Raw genomic sequence first — 20,572 nt, forward strand, 5'->3', positions numbered from 1 at the left:
GGCAGAGGTTCCAGTCACCTGAAAAGCCTCTGCTAGGGATGGTGGGAGCAGCCTCCAGACGGCCCAGCCTTCCAGGAAGGGCCTTGACCGAGCTCCCTGGTCCTCGGAAACTGTAGGGATTATCGGGCGGGACCTGAAGCTCAGAGACCAAGGGCATTGCCTCAGGTCACACGGTCCATGTCTGACTAAGCCTCACTGGGCACCCCGCAGCCCTGCCCTTTGCTCTGGGCCCATATCCTCCCAGCTGGCCCCTCACACCTGGCCTCAGGTAAGGCTGGACTCTGGGCTCCTGCAGGATAGAGCCAAGAAACATAGTCTGGGCCAGGTGGCCTGTGAGGGCCATGCCTCCTCTCCCCTTCACTCAGCTCCTGCCACATCAGAAGTGGGGCCAGGGTGGCGGCCCCTGGGGAGGGTGGCGAAGAGACCAGTGCAGCCCCCTTGCTGGGGAAGCTGTATGGGGGTGGGCAGGTGGCTGGGTTAGAGGCCAGGGGCTGGGACCCGGTCCTGCTGGGTGGGGCAGGTGTGATGACCCCTGGGGGTGACTTGGGAGGTGTTGGGTGCAGAGGTGGGGGTCTGGGCGCCAGCCAAGGTCAAGGCTGTGGTCAGGGCAGTTCAGGTACACAGGACGAGGTGGCTGGCGGTGGGCACAGTTTATTCCACTTCATGCAGACACTGACCCACACACACAGGAGCTTAAAAATAATACATTGAACCACACAGTGTCTGTCCCCCACTTCCCCCGGAGACACAGAAAGACACTTGGCTGAGTGGGGTGGGGGTCTGAGGGTCCAAAAGCCTCCGTCCTGGGACAAGGCAGCAGTGTGGGCCCAGGTGGTGGTGGGGGCAGTGTCCTTTCTCCCCAGAGAAAAAGTGCAGAGACAGGGCAGAGGCCCCAGGCAGGGAGGCCCCACTCTCAACAACGATTGGCAGCAGGCAAGCCCGGCAGGGTCCTTCCTGGTCTTTCCTCTGAGGGCCCGGTCTGTCTGGCTGTGGGCCGCAGCTCTCTGGAGGCGCGGGAGCCCCGGGGCTGGCCCGGCGTGGTGGGCAGGCAGCGCCCGGGAGCCTGGGGCGCCTGGCGCTCAGTCCTGGGCCTCGTCTGATCGCCACTTGAGAGTGTGGGCCTTGTGTGCGTCAGGGAGGATCTGGTTGCGCATGCCCCCAAGCAGGTTGGACGTGGCCTCCGTGGCCAGGATGAGGGGCTTCACGACCGTTGGGGGCAGCTGGCGGATCACGCCCCCCACAGCACCCGTCAGTCCCTTCTGCTCGTGGCCCCGAGACGCCACATCACAGATGGTCTGAGCTGTGTCCAGGATGCCCTGTGGAGGTGGGAGGTCAGTACAGAGGTCAGGGTGGGCAGGTCGGTGTGGGAAGCAGGGCTGGGCCTCCTTACCTCTCGGACTGTGTCGTAGGCCTTGGCCACTCCCTCCCGGAGGTCAGCTGGCTGCTGGCCCTTGCGCAGCCTTCGCACAGAGCGCTTGTCCTGTAGGGATCGGGAGATGGGCGCCGCCGGGGACAGGATGTCATACACTGTCTCAGCTGTGGCCTGGAGGACATGGGGGATCCCGGATGAGGAGAGCCAGCCCAGGCAGACATGACTCCCCCCTAGGCCCCCGCGCGGGCGCCCGCCCCTCGCCCTCCCCCACAGCCATGCTCTGCTGAGCTGCTCCTGGGGTCCTGCCAAGGCTCCCACCAGCCAGGTCGGGGGCTTCAGGGGACTGCACGCCTCCTCAGGGGGTGCTCCTCATGTCCTCTGGACTCAAACCCCTCCTCCAGCTGACCACCATGTCCGTGTACCCCACCGCATCTGGGCTGCCCCAAATGCAGCTTGCCTGAGCTGGGCGCCTTGCCTCCCCCACCCTGTGCCTGGCCTGGCCTCACCAGCTCCACAGGGCAGCCCTCCAGAGACCAGGGGTCCCCCTCGCTCACCCTCACAGGTCAGTGAGTCTATCACTGAGTCTAATCTGCTTTCTGTCTGAGGCTCCTCTATTCTCTGCCCCCATATCGCTCACCAAGCGTCACTCCTTCCCACCCAACCTCCTCACCTGGTGGTGCCACACCCCAGCTTCATGCCCTGGGGGCGGGCCCTCAGATGCCCATCTATTCCTCTAGCCTCCTCTCTAGAGACCCGCCCCCAACCCTACAGGGCTGAGCTGGCAGGGCCCAGAGAGCACCGTGCTCCTCCCGAGTCTGCATGCTCACCCCGCACCTGTCCTGACCACCCACAAACGCCTGCCCCCCTTTGCCCCCCCACCACGGGATTACAGCTGAGCTCAGGATAACAAACTGGGGGTCCACCCAGGCCTAGCAAAGCTCGAGGCCTGAATGAACCAGGGCCAGTCTTGGCCTCAGTTTCCTTGTCTGTAAACAGAGCCCCCCACTTCCCTCCCCTCAAGAAACAGCTATGAGCAGAGGCCCAGGGGGCTGTAGAGCCTGGGGGGGTGGCACTCACCCTCCCACATGGGAGCCACTGTGGCTTCAGGAGACCTGGCTGTGGGCTCCAGGCCAGGCACCTGGCCTCTACTCTCTGTGACTGTTCCTCATACAATGTTCCGTACACCCTGACTGCCCACCTTCAGCAGAGCTTTGGGGACGGAATCGGGTGCTGTGGCAGACCCTCCCTGCCTTGCTCTGCCCTGCACAGCCAGATGCCAGGTGCCTACTCACCTGGATAGCCTGCACCAGCCGGTTGCTGAGTTCCAGGGCAGCAGAGGCCGTGGAGGAGCCAAAGGATGCGGCCCCCCGCTGCAGCCCCCGCATAAGGCGCCCGTCCTTCCTGTACTGTTCGATGGGCAGCCACAGGAGGTCGCGGAACCCTTGGACTAGGGGGATGGAGTTGTTAGGTGCCCCAGGCTGCACTGCCTCGGCACCCTGCTTTAGGACCTCCCCTCAACGATTTCCAAGGGCAGCTTCTAGGCTGCCCAAGAGTACAGGCAGTTTCAAGAGCCCCCAAAGGCAGATACTCACAGAGCTGGACAACTGAATGCATGGGGCCCACGCCCCCCAGCAGGCCGGGCAGCTGGTTCTTGCGGATGTCCTGCAGCCACTCATTGAGAGCATAGCCCAGCACCTTGTCCACGCCCAGGAGCCTGCGTAAAGGAGAGGATGATGGGGTGGGGCAGAGCCACACACCGAGGGCTCACAGGGCCAGGAAGACCCGAGGCAGCCCAACATTCCCCACGGCGCCACCCAGCCCTGTGCGGAGGGATGCCTGCACCCATTTTACAGAGGAAAACCAGGCCCCAGAGGGGTGATGTCTTGGCTGAGGCCACAAAGCCCGTCAGGAACAGAACAAAGGGAAGATGGGGTGCTGGAGCACATGGAGGGCTCACCCGTGCCGGCAACAGAGCCGCTTTAGCTTCAGTTCGGAGCAGTTGAGCTGAGCCAGGCCAATGAGCAGACCGGCGAATGTGCCCTGGGGAGGGAGAAGGGGGTCGGGTTTGCATGATGGGGCTCAGGGACCCGGCCAGCCCACAGGAGCCACCCAATTCAGCAGCCGATGGTACCTGGACGCAAGCCCTGGCCTCCTGGCCCACAAAGAGCAGGCCACACCTGAGCGGGACAGGGACCGCAGAGGATGTGACCCACAGGGCTACGCGCCCGATGGACCCACTTACCACCTGGTCCATGGTGATGTGCTTGCCGTGGTAATCCAGCCATATGGGCACCTCGGATGTGAAGCGGAACTCCCTGAGGGTGAGAAGGGGGTCCTTTAGTCACTGACCTGTCCCCTTGCAGCCTGGCCCAGGGCCTCCAGCCCGAGGCCCTACCTGAAGTAGATGGGCTGCTGCTCAGAGGAGCCTTGTCCACTGCCTGCGGCCTCTTGGATGCCACTTGTCTCTACGCCCTCAGGCTGCCCTTCCTGGGGGCTGCTTGGCTGGACTTGCGTCTCAGGGTGAGCTGGGGATGAGGACAGAGTGAAGATGGGCCGAGGGGTGGCTGGGAGGCAGGGGGCTGAGACCCTCCCCTCCCCGGCCCAGCCTCTCACCCTCAGTGGAGGTCTCTGCCGGGACCATGGGGTTGATGCCAGCTGCCAGGCTGGTAAAGAAGTCCTTGAGAAAGAGCAGGGCATCCTGCGGGGGAAGGGGGGTGCGCAGGTCAGGCTCACAGGCTCAGGGGCAGCACGGCTCCCCTCGGGCCCGCCCCCCCCCAGCCCACTCACCTGGTCCACATTGAGTCTCAGGGGCATCAGTGAGACCCGTAGACAGCACTCAGGCCCCCCCAGGTGGGTAGTGGGGGCCACGTGCAGCGCTTTGATGGTGAGCTGGGGGCAGAAGGGGAGCTCTGGGTGCCTGCTGGGCCTTGGGCCCGGGTTCCCCAACCCCCACCACTGACCTGCTCAGTCCTGCGTCTACGCAGGCTGCTCCTCAAAGCCGGCCAGAGCCCTCCCGTCCCCCCAGGCTCGCGCACAGCCCAGATGTGTGTGCACATGCATGGTGCGTGTGCACGTGTCTGACAGGGGGCCCTGCTCCCTGCCCGGTGGACGGTGGCGCTGCCCGCAGTACCATGTTGGAGTGGGCGCGCCGTGGCATCCGCTCACTCGTGTGCAGGTACAGGAACTTGTTGATCCGGGAGGAGGCGAGCCGGTCCCGGATTTCCAGCTCCTGCACAATGAACACCTGGCGCGACAGGGGCTGCTCCTCCAGCTCCTCACCCGGGGCCACGGGGCCTGGGGCCGGCTCCACTGGGTACACCTCGTGCTGGAAGCTCACCTGCAGGGTGGATGGGGGCCTGAGCCGGGCAGACGACACCGGGACGGGGAGGGAGGGGTTTGCCCCTCCTCTCCCAGCCATGCTTCCTGCGCGCAGCCCCTTCTCAGATCCAAGCCTGGCTGCCTCCTGGACACCTCTACAAGGGCATCCCCAGGCATTTCAAGCCCACACGGTCACACTGAACCCGACCTCCTCTCCTGAATCTATGTGTCTCCCTTCCCACCGCCTTCCTGTCTGCCCCGGTACCCTCAGCACAAACACTGGATTGGCCCTCACCTTCCAACCTCTCCAACCTGTCTGTTGGTTTTGTTTCCTCGAAACGTCTCTAAAATCCCTCCGCACTTCTGCCATCTCCATAGCTGCGACGTGGTCTTGAATCTGCTGTCACCTCGCCCCTGGACGGTCCCCCTGGTTGTCCAGCCCCTTCCCCGCACACCCAACGGGATCGTCATAAAGCACACCTACCCGCCTCATGCCCTGCAAACCCCTCACCTGGGCCTGCCAAGGCCTGGCCTCGCCCTCCAAAGCCCGCCCCATCCTTGCTCCCCACGTGCCAGCCGCACTGGCCTCCCCACTGGCCCTCCAACAAGCCAACGCCTTTCTCCTCTTCAGGCCCTTGCTCTGGCCTTCCCTGCCCCTTGCCCGGCACTGGCTCCCTGTCCCGTCAGGCCTCAGAAGGGCATCCCCCGAGTTCTCTTAGCACAACAGCCCTGGGAGCTGGGAAGTGGGTCTGTGCAGGCTCACTCACTCAGTACGTGACATCAACGCCACCTCTGCCATTTCTCAGGTCCGCCTGGCCCGCTCTCTCTACCTCACGCACATTCAGTCCAGCAGCCCCACCTGTGTTCTTCCCACCGTCAAAACCTCTTCAGAATCTGACCACTGTCGCCTGCTCTGCTGCTGCCACTCTTCACGGCCACCATCTCATGCTGACTGTATCTCACTCTAGTGAAAATCCAAACCACACCGTGGTCTGCAGGGCCCTGGGCAGCCTGGTCCCGGTCGGCTGTCTGGCCGTGGCCTACGGCTCCCCTCCCTGCTCAGTTGCAGTCTCGCCCGCCTCCTTGCTGCCCCGGATCATGCCTGCTTGCAGCCTTTGTGCTGCACCCTCTGCCTGTAAAGCTCTTTCCGGCTCACTTCGTCTTTGTGCGAAGGGCACCTTCTCGTGAGGACTTCCCTGCCCGTCCCCAGCACTCCATGCCCTCCCTGTTCTGCTTCCTCAGAGCATTTATCACGTTTGACAGTCTGTATGTAGTTTAGTGGGCTCCCTGCACTACCAGACAAGTGGCAGGAAGGCAGGCCTTCAGTCTGCATCCTGACCAGTGCCTGGGGTGCAGCCAGACACGCAGGCCCGTAGGAAGTGCTGGCTGAGCGGCGGGATGCGATGGCCTGCTGCTGGCCGCCACCCCAGATGGCCTTCTGTGTCCTACTCACCTTGCTGAGCTGGATCTCCATGAGGACGTGGTGCTGTCTCCCACTGCCCCCCTGTGTACGCCAGGAGTTCTGGGGTCGGTTGGGGCCGGAGCAGCGGGAAGGGGACCCCCTGTGACCTGTGAGGCCAACTCTTGCCCTGGGAAGAAGGAGAGGGGACAAGCTGACTCGGGGAACCGCTTTCCCTTGGTCCCTCCCCTCAGAGAAGGCCTTTCGCCTGGGGCAGGAGACCCTCTCTTGGGAGGTAGACGGGGCAAAGAAGGAGGAAGAACTAAGGCCAGTGAGGTGAGATCTGGCTCAGGGTTACCAGGTGCCCAAGGTCAGGGCTGGACCCCAGCCCAGGCCCTACCTCCTGGGTAGGTGGGCCCCGTTGTCACAGCAGCCACTTCCATGTTCTCCTCCTCACCTGTGACCGGGGTGGGGGCCAAAGTCTCGGCCCCCATACAGGTGCCAGACAAGGGAGACCTCACGCAGCACCACTCGGGTGCTGGGCACTGGGAAGTGGGCGGGTGCCCGGAGCAGGTCCGTGCTGCCCAGCGGCCGTGAGAAGTGCCCATCCTGCACGACGATGGGGCCTGGATGCAGCTGCGTCACCACGGGCTCCCCATCTCGGGGCTGCAGGGAGGAGGGCAAGTGAACACACGTGGTACAGATGCTTTCCCCAGTCCACGCCACCTTCCATCTGTTTCTCCTGTCCTCACGTTTCCCTCTCCATTTTTGACAAAAGATGACCGTCATGGGTCACCGTCCCCACAGCCTATGTCTGAGTGTTCCATGCAGGAGGCGGCTGAATGCCCCTTGCTCCTGCCAGCCCTGTCTCCCTGCGACCTGGGTCTTGCTTGCATGTGACATTCCCACAGGTACTTGGGAGCCAGGAGGCCAGCACCATTGTAGCCAAATGGTGCTCCTCTGCCTCCCACTAACCACTCTGCTCCCTTCCTCCCTACTCGATGTCCCAGTGCCTCTGCCCAAGACGCCATGCCTTCTCTCTTCCTCTGGAAAACCACTCGCTCCTTCAAAGCCTGCCGTTAGGGCTGCCTCCCCAGGAAGACCCTCCCAGCCCCACCACCTCCCAGGGGCAGTGACCACCTCCTGCCTCTCTCACAGCGGGAACTCTGGAAGCGCCTGGAACTGAGCCACCCGCTCCCACCACTTCCTGCCCCTGCCCAGCCTGCCCGCCACATACCGGGATGCCCAGGCCAGGGGCATCAAGGATGCAGAACTCGTCACTGTCCAGAGTGTCTCCATCCCCCTCCTCTTCCTTTTCATCTTCCTTGGCCTCTGAGCAGGACCCCAAGCTGCCAGCAGGGGCCCCAACAGGGGACGAGGGGGGCTGGGCCCCACTCCGTTCACCTGGGAATAAGTAGACCGACACGGGCGAGGCCTGAGGGAGGGGACCACCTGTGGGACAGAGACTGGTTTGAGGGGATGTCTGACAACGTGGGTACTGATTGTGGCCACTGGTCCCAAAGCCGCCCCACCGCACCTGAAGGCTGGGCCAGCTCCCGCAAGCTGCGCTCGGTGTCCAGGAGGGCGTCGGTCAGGTCCCGCTGGTTGATGAGAGCCGTCTCCACTGGAGGGCATGAGGGCAGGGAGGCGGGGCTCTCCGAGAGCTGGCCAGGCAGGGGAGGAGTGGTGAATGAGTGCCAGGAGGGAGGGGCGGGCCCCAGGGCTGCCCCATGACCAGGCCCCCAGGGGCCACAGCAGGAGAGGGGGCTGGCAGAGCTCTGGTACTCTGTGTGGCCAGGCCTCACCTGTACCTTCTGGCCGGCGATCTCTGTGGGACTGGGGGGCCGGGGCGGGGGGTGTAGGTCGCCTGTGTTCATTACATACTGCAGCAGGTTGACCAGCAGGGCGCAGGAGTCTGCACAGCTGTGTACGTGCACCACGTTGTTGGAACAGCGAAGCTCAAACAGCGGCTGGCTCTGTGGCGGGGGGCGGGGGGGGGGCGGGGGGGGCAGGGGTTGGGGGCGCCATGAGCCCGGGCTCTACCCCAGCCACAGATAGAACTGTGACCGTCATGGGTCACCGTCCCCACAGCCTATGTCCCTGGGGTGGTCAGCCTGCCCAACAGCCCCACTGAATGGATGAGCACACTGAGCCCACCAAGTGGAAGGGGCTTGGCCCCAGGCCACCTGAGGAAGCGGAAAGCTGTCCCCTGGGTGAAGGACTTCTTGAGCCCCATCTCCTTTGCCCCTGATCTCAGCTGAGCCAGGTGGGGTCTACTGCCTCCGTTTTCCAGATAAGGAACCTGACTCCTGAGGCCCCACTTTTGCCCCGGCCTTTGCTGCCCTCTAGTGGCGGGGCTCACCCTGAGGGACACCCAGGGTGCCCCTGGCCCTTCCCAGGAGGGCCAATGACCACAGCCCAGCAAGGGAAGGGCACGCAGTGACCGTGACCTGATTCCAGGCCCAGGGAGCAGAAGTGGAGTGATGGTGCATGGGGGAAGGGTGATTCTGGGAAGGCTCCCTTGGCCCCTGCACTGCTCTGGCTTTGGGCATCCTGGATAATAGCCACACTTACCAGTTTGCCCTCGGTGCTCCCCTTCCAGGTTTTGATCACGAGCTCCAGGAGGTCAACATCCAAGACACAGACATAATCTGAAGCAGAGGGCAGGACACATTGCTATTGCCTCCTCACAGCCAGCTCCTGGCCCACCACCAGACAAGAGAACTGGGGATTTATCTGGGTACAGCCATTATGTGCATGCACACGTGTGTGGGTGCGGAGAACACGGCCAGCAGCTGGGGGGCGGGGGACATTGGTCCCTCAGAGGGGAGGGAGCCCAGTCCGGGACCTGCCCACCTCGCCGCAGATCCAGGGTCTCCACCTCACACTTGTCGGACAGGTACAAGGCCGAGTCGTCGAGGATAAACCTGGTGGGGAACAGGGCTGAGAAGGGCCCGGAGCCGCTACAGGGGCTCCCAGAGACAGGCAGAGGGGCCCCCACAGCAGGTCCCAAGCCCACGAGACATTAGTGCTGGCCCTCCCTGGCCTTGGTGTTCTTGTCTGTACAATGGGGAGAACGGGCCTGATCCCCTGTGCTGCAGGACAAGATTTATCCTTCTCCAAGTACTTCCAGCAGCCCTGGGACGGAAGGGTCCTGTTTTCCCTTCCAGCATTCACTGTTCTTTTCAAATAAGTCCTTCTTTCAATGGTAACATAAATATAAGCTCCTTTAACATATTTTAAAATATCACAATAAAAAAAATGATCCCTAATCGTAATCCCAAATTTGATATACACCTCCTTCCAGTCTTTTCTATGAAGCCATGCAGAGATGTACATAAAAATCGCCTCATTAATTTTTGTTTTAAACACATGTAGTTTTTATATCTTGCTTTTTTCAGTAATCACTGCATTATGGCCATTCCCCGTGTTTTTCGATGTTATTCATCCACTTGACTGTAAAGGTCGGTGGGCCACGCTTACTGACTCAGGTTGTAATTTGGGGCCTTCGGACTGTTTGTGAGTTCCAGCTGTTTTACACTACAGAGACACTCTATTCCACCTGTCTTATCCTTATATCCTAGGACAACCACCAGAAGTGGGATCATCAGGTCACAGGTCGGGTCGTGAACACGTGTAAGGCTCTGATTCTGAAGTCTGAGGGCCCTTCGGAAAGGTGGAACCAGCGCTGAGAGAAGGCTGATCACCTGAATGTACAGAAAGGCTCAGAGAGTGGCCTGAGCAGGTTAGGGCCCTGGGGGAGTGGCAGCTGCAGCTCAGCTTAGGTTGGACACATGGGTGGGGGGAGGTGGGGGGTGGGCAGGAGGCTGCATACCTGAGCAGGAAGGTGGAGGTGTCCATGATGATGTTACTGGAGAGGGTGAAGGTCTCGGCGGTGATGAGGACACGCACAGGGAGGTAGAGAGGCCTGGGGGTCACAGTCAGGCTGGGGCACGCTCCTTACAGGTGAAAGCCTGCCCCCTTCCCCGGCCCTCGGCCCTCCCAGCCCGGGTACCTGTAGTCCACGGCGCAGGAGAACAGGTGTGTGTGCAGGACGGTAATGACCGTTGGGGGCAGGTAGCCCAGCACAGGGTCATCCAGCACATCTAAGAACTCCAGCAGCTTTGGGATCCAAGGCAGGAAAAGTAGTGAAGATAAGGGGGGGGCTCTTACTTCTCTAACCGCCTGCCCCAGCACAGCCCAGCCCATGGCCCTGGCACCGGCCTCCTCCTAGCCTAGAGACCCGCCCAACCATGCCACCCCGGCTCACCTGGGAGTGCCAGCTCTGTTCTGGTAGGGTTATGTAGTGGCGCAGGGTGGCTCTGTGCAGCCGTAGTGTCACCAGGAACTCCTGGGGGTGGGACACAGTCAGCATGGTGGGAGCCCAGCCCACCATGCACCAGGCAGGCAGTCACCCAGGCTGTGGGTGGGCAGAAGCAGGCCTGGCTGTACCTTGACATTCTTGTGGGGGTCCAGGTGGATGCGCACAGCAGTGGACAGCATGTGGGGGCCCTGGCCCTTGCGTCCCGAGGCTCCCCGCTCTGTCACGCCTTCCTCTGATGGGTAGATGGTTGGGACCAGCTGGGCTGGAGGTGCAAAGCTGGGCAGCTCCAGGTGAATGGGCAGCAGGTAGTCATCCACGGCCGCTGGGGAGGCATCTGGTGAGTCCCCTGCCAAGCTGGCCGATTGCCCCCACCCCCCAGGGCCCGTGTCCCTCGTGAAAGCCCCAGCACCTGTCCACGGACCCTACAGACCCCTCGGCGACTGGCCCCCAGCCCTCACACCTCGGTGGTAGAGTGTTGCCTTTTCAGCCTCCAGGCAGAAGTAGCCGAGTCCCGGCTGGCCTCGGTACTGGGACACACTGAAGATGGTGCCTTGCTCCACATCCAGCACCAGCTCCCCGTGCACGGCCTCCAGCCGCCTCCCACCCTCGTCCTGCAGACAGAGCACATGGCTTGGCCTCACCAGCTACACCCAGCAGTCCCCACGCCCTCAGGGGCGAAGGGGTCTCCTGGAGCCCTGGCCTGACTGGGACCAGCTTCAGCATCTGTCCAGACTCCACTGGAGGCCTGGGGCAGCACTTGTGTCTTTTGCCAGACAGGAAGAATCACCTCTGTCCTTTCTGCCTCCTAGCATCACAGGTGCCCGTTCAGACCCTTAGCACAGTGCCTTACATACAACAGGTGCTAGCGGCTGACAGGGTGTGTAGGGACAGGTGGGGTGGCGTGTGGGTGCTGGGGGCTGGACAGGCCACACTCAGCCCCATCAGGACCTCTGTTTCCCATATTTCAACTTGGCATTGCTCACACTGGTCTTGCTCTCCTGCCAATGGGGGCTCTGAAGTCAGGGGCTCACTTCCCCCGGGCTGCCCTCACCTTGGTCTCACAGAGGGCTGTGATCCGACCCTTCAGCACCGTCACCAGTGTAGAGAAGGAACTCTGGGAGTGAGGGCTCCGGGACTCGGGGGCGGGGGCCTGGGGGGCACCAGACGCTCCCACCGAGAAGAAATGTGCATCTTCATCATCCGAGTCAGAGTCTGGGGGGAGATCAAGGAGCCAGGTGGAAAAGCGATCTGGGAGGGCTGCCCCTGCCCCCCCCCCCCCACCCAGCTGGAGGCCTCGGAACCCCACCAGGTACCCCTCCTACCCAGCTTGAAGGCTGACTTGCACATCCTGAAGTTGTCATGCCAGAAGCCCGAGGGGCCTGGGAAGGCAGGGGGATGGGTGGCAGGGGCGGGGGTGGGAAGCAGGTCCGCAGGCTCCCACAGGAGCAGGTCATTGTTGATCCTGAAACAGGCAGATGGATGGTGGCAGTGAGGGAGGCCCAGGCTGGCCCACCCCCCCAGCAGGCCTGCATCGCCACCTGTTGTAAAGGCTCTCATAGACCTCCTTGCTGGGCAGGAAGACATGGGCGCTGGGCAGGACCACTTCCAGGCTGCAGCGTGACAGTGCCAGGGCCCGGCTCTGGAAGGCCCTCATCTCTTCAGGGTCTCCAGGAATCACCATCTAGGTGGGGAAGCGGGAAGGTGTCAGAGATGTCAGGCCTGCTGCTGGCTCAGGAATCAGACCCAGGTCTGCACTCACCTGTCATTTATTCATTGTCATTCATTCATTCATGAGCTAGGATGTATGACAGCCATTCATTCTCTGCTAGGCTGTATGACAGCCATCTCGTGTGAAGCGCTGACTACACGCTAACCCTTCTCTGACGGCCTCATGTATGTTCACTCCTTTATCCTCAGTACAGGCCTACGAGATCGGTCATTGAGAAACTCATCTGTACGTAACTCTCCAAGAGGTTAGGGAACCACCACTGAGTAGCAGAGCCTGGATTCAAACCCGGACTGGCCCAAAGGCCAGGCCCTTAACCGCCTCTCACTCAACCCTCATCACCTTCGGAAAAGGGATCCGAGGCCCAGTGTATACTGCCGATAATGGCTGATGGCATGGGGTGCTGCTCTTCCCTCCAGGGCCTGCTCTCACTCCCAGGCCGTACGAGCTGGGGTACGTCTGACTCCCCACTGACATGAGATGATGGGAGAAACGAAATTCTCACTGGTGCTGGGTCACATCACCTAGTGTCTCAAGGAGTCCTTTCCTCCTGGCCCACAGCCACCTAGTGGCTTCCACAAGATGCAAAGCGTCTCAGGCCTCACCTCCTCCGTCTCGTACATAGTCCTCTTGGAGGAGAAGGGCGAGGGCTCAGGCTCCCGCAGTTCGCATGGACTCTCAACCGACAGCTCCAGCTCCTCTCCCTTCTCTGGGGCCACTTCCCACTGTGCACTGCTCATCTGAGGGTTCAGGGTCACCACTACCCTGTCGGGGCATAGGTCTGTCATTGGCCTGCAGGGCCCCCCAACCCCTAGTCCCAAGTGGCCTCCCGCTCTCAGTAGCAAAGTCCTTCTCTCCGTTTGCCCCTCCCAGAGCCCTACTTACTGGGGCAGGAAGTGTTTGCGCCCAGGGCTCTTGGGATCCAGGGCTTTGGAAACCCGCAGACAGGGGACAGGTGGCTTCTCTCCATCTTCGTAGGTGCCTGGTGAGGGGGTGGGGAAAGGTAGGGAGTGGTCACTGCTGCCTTTCCCCACTTCTCCCTCAAAGCCAGGTGGAGTCAGTGGACGGTCAGTAAACCGTCCTTTACTGTTTACAGACCTGCACCCTCCCTCGTGTAGAAGCCCAGGGATAAAGGGTCCATTCTGCCCTGTTGATGCCCCATAGAGCTGGTGAAGCCTGGGCCCGGGTCTGCCCCCACTGTGACCCAGCCCCTTGAGTAGCCCCAAGCCCACCTCTCCCAGAGGCCGGACTCCCTGCCCCAGGTGCTGTGCCCCGGGGGCTCTCACCATGTAGGTCGGAGCAGGTCAGTTCCAGGCGAGTGGGGCCTGGGGGACCAGGCCCACTGCTCAACTCTGACCTGAACTGGGGCTCACTCAGCTCCAGCCGCAGCTGCTCGGCCCGCACAGCCCGGCCTGCACAGGGGTCCCGCTCCGGCCGCAGGTCGGCAATGGGGAAGCGCAGTCGCAGTGTGGCCCGCGGTGCTGATAGCCGCACCACTGTCTGCTGCTCGGCAGCTGGCGGGGGCTCCATCTGCGGGAGGGTGTGGGGGTCACAGCTGCCACCAGGGCCCCCACCACTATGATCATGAGCCACAAGACCAGTGCCCCTGTGCCCTGGCTAGGTATCTTACCAGCAGGCTGGCTGGTGGCTCGGGAGGGGGTACGGTGGCCAGGCGCAGCAGGGCAGTGAGCCGGTCTAGGGCCCCCAGCTCTACATCTGCCTGAAAGTCGGCCAGGTCCAGGGCCAGTTCTGAGTGGCAATGGCAGGCAGCTGGGCGCCGGGATCGGCTCTGAGGGCAAGGGTGTTCAGGTCAGCGAGGGCTGTGGGGTAGGTGAGGGCAGGACAGGAAGGGGTCCCCTTGAGCAAAAGCAGCGCCCTCCCAGGTGGTGGTGAGAAGAGCTTGGGCAAGGGACCCTCACCACCCTGCCTGAGGCAGACGACCATGCGTGTTTAATAAAAGACACCAACACCCGCCACTCCCAGCCCTGGAGGCCAGCAGGGGGTTCCCACGATGAGCCAAGGGAAGGGCAACCAGGCCAGACGAGGACCCCCCATAGGGTGGTACGCTCTGCTTGGAGCACAGGATAAGGGTGCGGTGGGTGGGAGCTGGGGTCGAAGGAGTGGGGTCAATACACCGTGGGAAATAGGCCTGGAGTGGAGTAGGTTACCTTGGGCACACGGCGCAGGGTCTGCGTGTGGCGCAGGTGGGCGCAGGGCCGAGCCGAGGCCTGGGAGCCCAGGCTGCTGGGGAAGCTCAGGATCTGGGATGGGACACAGGAGGTAAGAGGAGCAGGCCGAGTCCCGACACCCACCCTGACCTCCAGGCCCTGACTGCACACTCGGCCTTGGCCCTCACCTCCGTGTACTCAGGCTCCGAAGTACCCCTGGGCCACAGACACTCCAGCACCTCCAGCTGCCCGAAGTGCACTTCTGTGCCAGTGGTCCGCTGGCCCCTGCCTGTCCGCAGCTCCCAGGACAGCTGCACAGCTGCACCCGTCAGCCTGTGGGCAAGAAGCTGGGCATCAGATGGGAGGCTTGGGGGACTCAGGGAGTCTCTCCTCGGGCCCCTGCCTTGGGCTTGTACCGGACATGGCTACATGGACAGGCCCTCTGGAAGCGCGGTCGGAGATGGTGGAAGTCACGGGAGCCGAAGGGCCCGTCCTTGGCAGCATCAAACTCGGCAAAAAAGTGGGTGGTGAGGTCAGGAGGTCCAGAAGACGGGGCAGACGTCTGAAGCAAGGTCAGGGTCATGCCCCCCAAAGTCATCTTCAGCAGCGAGTCAGGGCGCAGGGTGTCCGGGAGGGGTGTGGGGGCCGTCTTCCCTAAGGGGACAGAGGCTTCACCAGGGGCTCCCCAGAGCTCATGGGCACCCCAGGTAGACTGACGGTCAGACATCTGGCTGGGGGCTGGGAGAAGCCCTGGCCTCGCTGGACGGGGGCTCTGATAGGAGGCTTGGCCAGGTAGGGGTGACCCAGAGCTTTGTGGTACCAGGCACTGAGCCCAGGCTCAATTTAACCCTCACCAGGGAGCTAGAAGGACCAGAGGTGATAAAGCACTCAGCCCAGTACCTGACACACACAAGCTGTCAGTAAACATTGGCTGAAACACGCAGCCCAGCAAGGTCAGGTTTTATAACCCCCATTTGGAAGGGGAAACTGAGTCTTGGAGAGTTGAAGTGCTTGCCCACGATTACTAACTGAAACCTCGGCTCTGTCCATTGCATCGTCAACCTCCCCAGGGAACCAAGTCACCCCTGGAGGGACCTCTAGGTATCACTGGCGGCCTCCCACATACATGCGACATCACACTAGCACCGAGGCCTCTTCCAGTTCTTCCTGCCCCTGGAGCACTCACCAGTTGGGTGGCCCTGGGCAGAGAGCCGGCGGGGGGTCATGTCACTGTGCACGGAGGAGCCCAGGTCTACGTCGGACATGGAGAGCTCAGAGACGGCCGAGGCCACACTGCTCGTGAGCCCCGCCATGGAGAAGAAGAGGTCTGCGGGCCAGGGGAGGGGGTCAGGGACAGCCGGGCTCGGCCGGCTCCCTGACTCCTGAACTCACACTAGTCACCCCGCCAACCACTGGGTCTGGTCCCACACCCACCAGTGCTGTCCAGGTTGACAAGGGGGTTCGTAAGGGGATCTGGGCTGAGGGGCTCAGCCACAGCCCCTGCTTGCAGCTGCTGGTTCAGGTCCTGCTCAATCAGCCGCAGGTCTTCAGCACCTAGTGGGCGGCTCTTGTTCAGCTTGTCAACCAGGCTCTTGGGGTCTACAGAAGAGGACCTTACCTTGTGTTAGTTCAGCCTGGCCAGCTCCTCCCCAGCCACCCCACCCTCTGGACCACCCAGAGGCCTCACCTGCAAGGCTCATGGCACTGAGCAGTTCCTGAAGCTGCTGGAGCTGCCGTGGGGTCAGGAGCAGGTGTAGGGAGCCTAGCTGTCCAGCCACCTCCAGCTAGGGGCAGAGGGAGGCAACCACGGAGCCTATACCTGCCACCTAGCCCCTGAAAGCCACTACCCACCTGCCCTCACCCTGAGGAGGTAGGATGCCAATGCCAGGTTAAACTCTCTCACCAACCAGCTGTGTGACCCTGGCCACAACATGACCTCTCTGAGCCACAGTTTTTCCAGTCGCCAGAAGGCAGTCATTTGCCCCACTCAAAGACCCTGCTTTGTCCTCAGGAAGGTAAGTATTGCGGAGGATTCTAAGGTGGATCATGCTTCTGCCTCCCCAGGGGCCCAGGGACCCACCTTGGGGCCTGGGAAGGCCTCATTCTGCTTCAATTTCACTGTCAGCTCCATGTACCCTGAGCAGCTGCCAATCTGCAAGGGGGGTTCTGGAGGTTCTTCCTGGGACGCAAGAGGAGATAGGAGAGGAGGGGTTGAGAAGATGACATCAGAGATGGTTGGAAGGGATTGGGGGGTGGGGGTGGGCAGAGGGATCAAAGGCCAGAGAGAGCAGGAATGAGAAGGAGCCAGAGACGGTGGGGATCGGTCAGCCCACCTGTGGGGGGAGCTCCTCGAAGTGCAGGCGGACTCCCGCCAGCTGCAGCAGCTTATGCAGGAAAGCAGGAGGCTGGTGCACATCCACTGGGGGCGCCTGGCTTGGGTCCCGCACTGCCTCGTCACAGTATTCTAGTCTGGGGAGTGTAGAGTCAGCCCTGGCCCTGGCCACCCTGGGGTCCCCCACCCTGCAGCCCCTCAGCCTGCACAGTATTCTGTTTTAGGGGCTTGGGGGTCAGAGAGCTGCCTCACCACAGCCAGGCCATCCGGGACCTCCACGGCTAGCCCTGGCTCCTCAGCCCCTCAGCCTGTAACCTGATTCTAGAGGGTCCCCCACCACTCCGGGCCTGCACCTCCTGGCCCCTGGATCCCACTCTAGGCTCACAACACAGCCCACCTCCTCCTTGCTAGAGCCACCACCCAGGCCATTTCCCAGGAACCTAGGCTGGAGGTGGGGCAGTGCCAGGGCCCCTCTTTCTCACGCCTGCCTACCCCACCCGCCTGCCCTACCTCTGCACGTGGACTTCCACGGCCACGCCATGCGCCCCATCACCCGGTGAGTGCTCCACCCTCACGACAGTGTCCAGAAAGGTCACCTTAATCCTTCGCAGCACTGAGGGGTGAGGAGGGGTCTCAGGTCAGGGAGAGCTGCAAGGGGCAGGGAGAGATTCCCCTTTGGGGCAGCAGGGTGGCCATGTTGTTTTCTAGGGCTGGTGTCCTGTGGGCCACAGAGGGGCAGGAAGCAGGGTGGCCAGGAGGGGCCCGCTTACCAGTCTCGATGGTCTGGGCGAACATTTCCAGGCCTTCCAGGGGCTGCGGTGGCTCAGAGGGCTCAGGCAGTCCCTCCCGCAGGCACTCCTGAGCCAGCTGCAGGCTCGTGGTCATACAGGAGGTCCAGCTCTGTGAGTCAGCAGCCCCCGGCCCTGCGGGCAGGAAGAGGGTCTCAGGGCAGGCAGGCCCCATCAGCTCCTGGGTGCCCAGGCCCACTCCCACCACTTGCTTCCCCACCCCTCACCCCAGCCTTACCCTGTCCTCACCTGGGCCCTGGCGGGGCTGCAGGGTGAGCTGGAGGCCTGACACACGCACGGTGCAGTGGTCGGTGAGCAGCGCGGCCCAGGGTACGGCCACCTCGATGGAGCCCACAAAGCCTTCCACCAGCTCCAGGGGTGAATCCATGGACTCCAGCACCTCGTTCACAGACTGCAAGCAGGCGGGGGACAACGCTGGCTCGGGAAACCCCGAACGCAGCTCTCTCCCGGGCTGTCACACCCCGCATCTGTCTGCTCCACTGTGGCGAGTGCCGTGGCGCTCCCGGATCCCCCACACACTACCTACAAGGTCCTAGCTTTGCTCATGCAGATCCCTACTTTTGGGCAAGCCGTATCACTGGCCCAATCTTTCACGCCAGAGGAGGGGAGAGCTGAAGACGAAGAGGAGGCCAGGTAGAGGGCATGAACCGTGGCATGTTCCAGGTATGGGAACAGCACATGCAAAAGCCCAGCAGAGGGTGCAGCACCCCACGTTCACTCTGGGCAAGCAGAGTTCGTGGGGATTATCAGGAGAGGAAGGCAGGGGCCTGACCTGAGCAGGAGGGGCCAGTTCCCTAACTCCAAACACTTGGTGTAGCTGTGTACCTCTCTCTGAAGCACAAGCCTGGGAGCTCTTTGAGGGTAGGAGCCCAGCTTTCCAGGCGACTCCAGGCACTCTGTGTGGTGCCATCCAGACAGCCTCAGTAAACACTTGTTGGATACATCAATAAACAAACACATGGCAGAACTAGAAGGCCCATAGAGATCAAGTCCAAATTCCTCATCAAGAGATCCACAGATGGGGAAACTGAGGCCTAGAGAAGCGAAGGGACTAGTCTAGTCACCCAGTGTACTGGGACCCAGGCCTCTCCTCATTCCATCCGAGTCCCCCGACACTGGGTTTCTTCGGGGGTCTTCAAGGGAGGGGCTGTAGGCCAAGCAGCTGGGAGGAGGGGGTGGCTATTGGAAAACCACCTGCATTCCTCCAGGGCTCAACTCGTCCTGGGAGACCAGCCTGAAAGCAGCCTAGCAAGAGCCAACTCAATCCCAACAGGAGGGCAGGGCAGGAGGGGTGGAAGTGTTTTCTGGGACTGGAAGTAGGAAGCGGCAGCCTAGAGGTCTGAAAAAGCTTCCAGCACTGGGATTCACAGGCAGAGGCTCCTGGGAGGTGCCCCCAACTCTGGGCTCAGGGGTCTCCTCCTACCCCATGTTCACCCAGGAAGGCCTGGCCTACCCCTAAAACCCAACTTTTCTGCCCAGATTGCACTGAGGCCAGGTATGCTGTCTGCCCAGCCAGAAAACTAAGAAGCCCCTGCGCCCTTGTCCAGCCCTACTGCTCTGAACTGTAGGGTTGACCCAGTGCCAGCCCTGGGCTTGCGTCTCTAATTGGTGGCTCCTTTGTAACTTTCCAGGTCAGCTGAGCTGTGAGGCTGGGGTCAGACCCAGACCCTACTCTCGGCCTCTCCAGCATCTCCCCCTCCTCCTCCCTGCCTGAGGCCAGACCTCTCTGCCCTTCCCCGGGGGGTTCCTTCCAGGTGGGACTGTTCATCCCCCAAGCCCCTCCCCAAACACCCGGAGATCCATCCCACTCTCCCAAAAGCAGGAAGTAGGCAGTAGCAGCAGCCACACGAGGTGTTGATCAACACTGTTGCTGACGCGATTGTTGACATCCACATCCGGAGGCGAACCCCACCCACTGGGCCCAGGATTGGAGGGTCAGGAGGTCAGGGCACCTTTCCCACAGGTGCAGGTGTCCTCGGCGGGGCTCCCGACCCCTAACAGCCTTCCTAGAAAAACTGCATAGCCGCAACTCTATCATTGCTGTGGCCTGGTCCTACTGGAATCCCCTAGTTCCTCTGCTTCCCGCTCACACTTTCCTTAGGCCCTCCATACCACGCTCCTCAACTCAGGCCCCAAACTCAGTGTGCTTATTCTGGCATTCCCCAGACAAGTGACATCCCCTCCTCAGCCTCAGTTTCTCCTCCTATGAAGTGGAGGCAGCTTTTGGCTCTGGAGGCGATCAGCCGGGTCCCTTTGCCGCCTGGAAAGGGCCGGACTTCCACGGCCTCAACATGCCCAGTACCTGGTCCCTCGGCCCGACCCTTTCGCGGGGAGCCTCAGGTCGCTACGGCCCCGCGCTCCCGATCCCTTCCCGGGCTCGGGCCTGGTTCCTCACCCAGATTTCCAGGTGGATATCCCGCAGGGCAACGCTGCCCTTGTACAGATCGAGGCTGAGCTGGTCCAGGCTGAGGTGCTCCTGGAAGAAGTGACCCAAGTAGTGGTGCAGCAAGTAGCGGCAGACTCGCTCTTTCACACAGTTCGACCATGGCCATAGCCATCGTGACATCTCGGAGACCGCCGGGCCAGGGCCGCCTGCGCTTGCCGACCTCGGCGATCCCCGCCCGGCTGCGCGGTTCACTAGAGCCCCGGGCTTGCCCCGCCGCTTCTCTCAGCGCCAGGCCGCGCCCCCGGACGCTCAGCCACGCCCCCCACGCTTACTGCCATTGGCCATTGCAAAGGGCGAGGCCTACTGATTGGCCGAAGGGGCGGAGCCATCAGGCGCGAAAAAGGGACTGGGTTGTCTGCTTGTTGTAATGTTCCCAGTCTTGATTTACGCTTGCGTGTAAATTCTGTGTGGGAGGACCTTTAACCTCCCTTCTACAAGCCCTGGGGAGGCTGTTGCTTGAAGTGCCAGCCCCGCAAGGAATGCGCATGTGCTGACTCGTCCAATTAAAGTAGTTGGGAAATACTTAAAGGGACAGTGTCTCATAAAACTTCGTTGAGAGCTTCCCAGAGGAATCAAGTCGGTACCCCAGTATGCATCTGTGGATACAAGTGAATAAACATTTGCATTTTACAAAACGCTTTACCATTCTTTACCTCTTTCAAACCTCATAACAACACT

General features: G+C 61.8%; 1 protein-coding gene across 2 annotated transcripts; it reads right to left on the reverse strand.

Annotated features, from left to right (window-relative positions):
- Nucleotides 1–635: 635 nt before the first annotated feature.
- On the reverse strand, nucleotides 636–20,133 carry ATG2A (autophagy related 2A). Of its 2 annotated transcripts, none has more exons than XM_074336643.2 (41): nucleotides 19,844–20,133; nucleotides 17,677–17,839; nucleotides 17,410–17,562; nucleotides 17,150–17,252; nucleotides 16,641–16,776; nucleotides 16,388–16,486; nucleotides 15,995–16,091; nucleotides 15,742–15,906; nucleotides 15,494–15,634; nucleotides 14,724–14,961; nucleotides 14,496–14,640; nucleotides 14,308–14,400; nucleotides 13,770–13,928; nucleotides 13,426–13,669; nucleotides 13,025–13,121; nucleotides 12,745–12,904; nucleotides 11,952–12,094; nucleotides 11,736–11,875; nucleotides 11,465–11,625; nucleotides 10,874–11,024; nucleotides 10,542–10,735; nucleotides 10,360–10,440; nucleotides 10,105–10,211; nucleotides 9,925–10,017; nucleotides 8,946–9,016; nucleotides 8,664–8,740; nucleotides 7,895–8,065; nucleotides 7,627–7,753; nucleotides 7,327–7,493; nucleotides 6,547–6,755; nucleotides 6,144–6,279; nucleotides 4,503–4,709; nucleotides 4,160–4,261; nucleotides 3,986–4,070; nucleotides 3,768–3,897; nucleotides 3,615–3,687; nucleotides 3,330–3,412; nucleotides 2,965–3,086; nucleotides 2,665–2,819; nucleotides 1,391–1,543; nucleotides 636–1,316 (listed from the first exon to the last, which is right to left on the reverse strand). In XM_074336643.2, exons 1-41 carry the CDS (start codon nucleotides 20,012–20,014, stop codon nucleotides 1,080–1,082), a joined length of 5,739 nt encoding a protein of 1,912 aa, XP_074192744.2. In that variant the 5' UTR covers nucleotides 20,015–20,133; the 3' UTR covers nucleotides 636–1,079. The 2 variants fall into 2 exon arrangements, with proteins under 2 accessions (XP_074192744.2, XP_019593402.3); XM_019737843.3 differs by having other exon boundaries at nucleotides 7,327–7,541.
- Between the last annotated feature and the right edge of the window lie 439 nt (nucleotides 20,134–20,572).

The sequence above is a fragment of the Rhinolophus sinicus genome, chromosome 14, assembly GCF_057876585.1.
Source record: "Rhinolophus sinicus isolate RSI-liver-muscle chromosome 14, RSI-T2T, whole genome shotgun sequence".
In the NCBI taxonomy this organism is placed as follows: domain Eukaryota; kingdom Metazoa; phylum Chordata; class Mammalia; order Chiroptera; family Rhinolophidae; genus Rhinolophus; species Rhinolophus sinicus.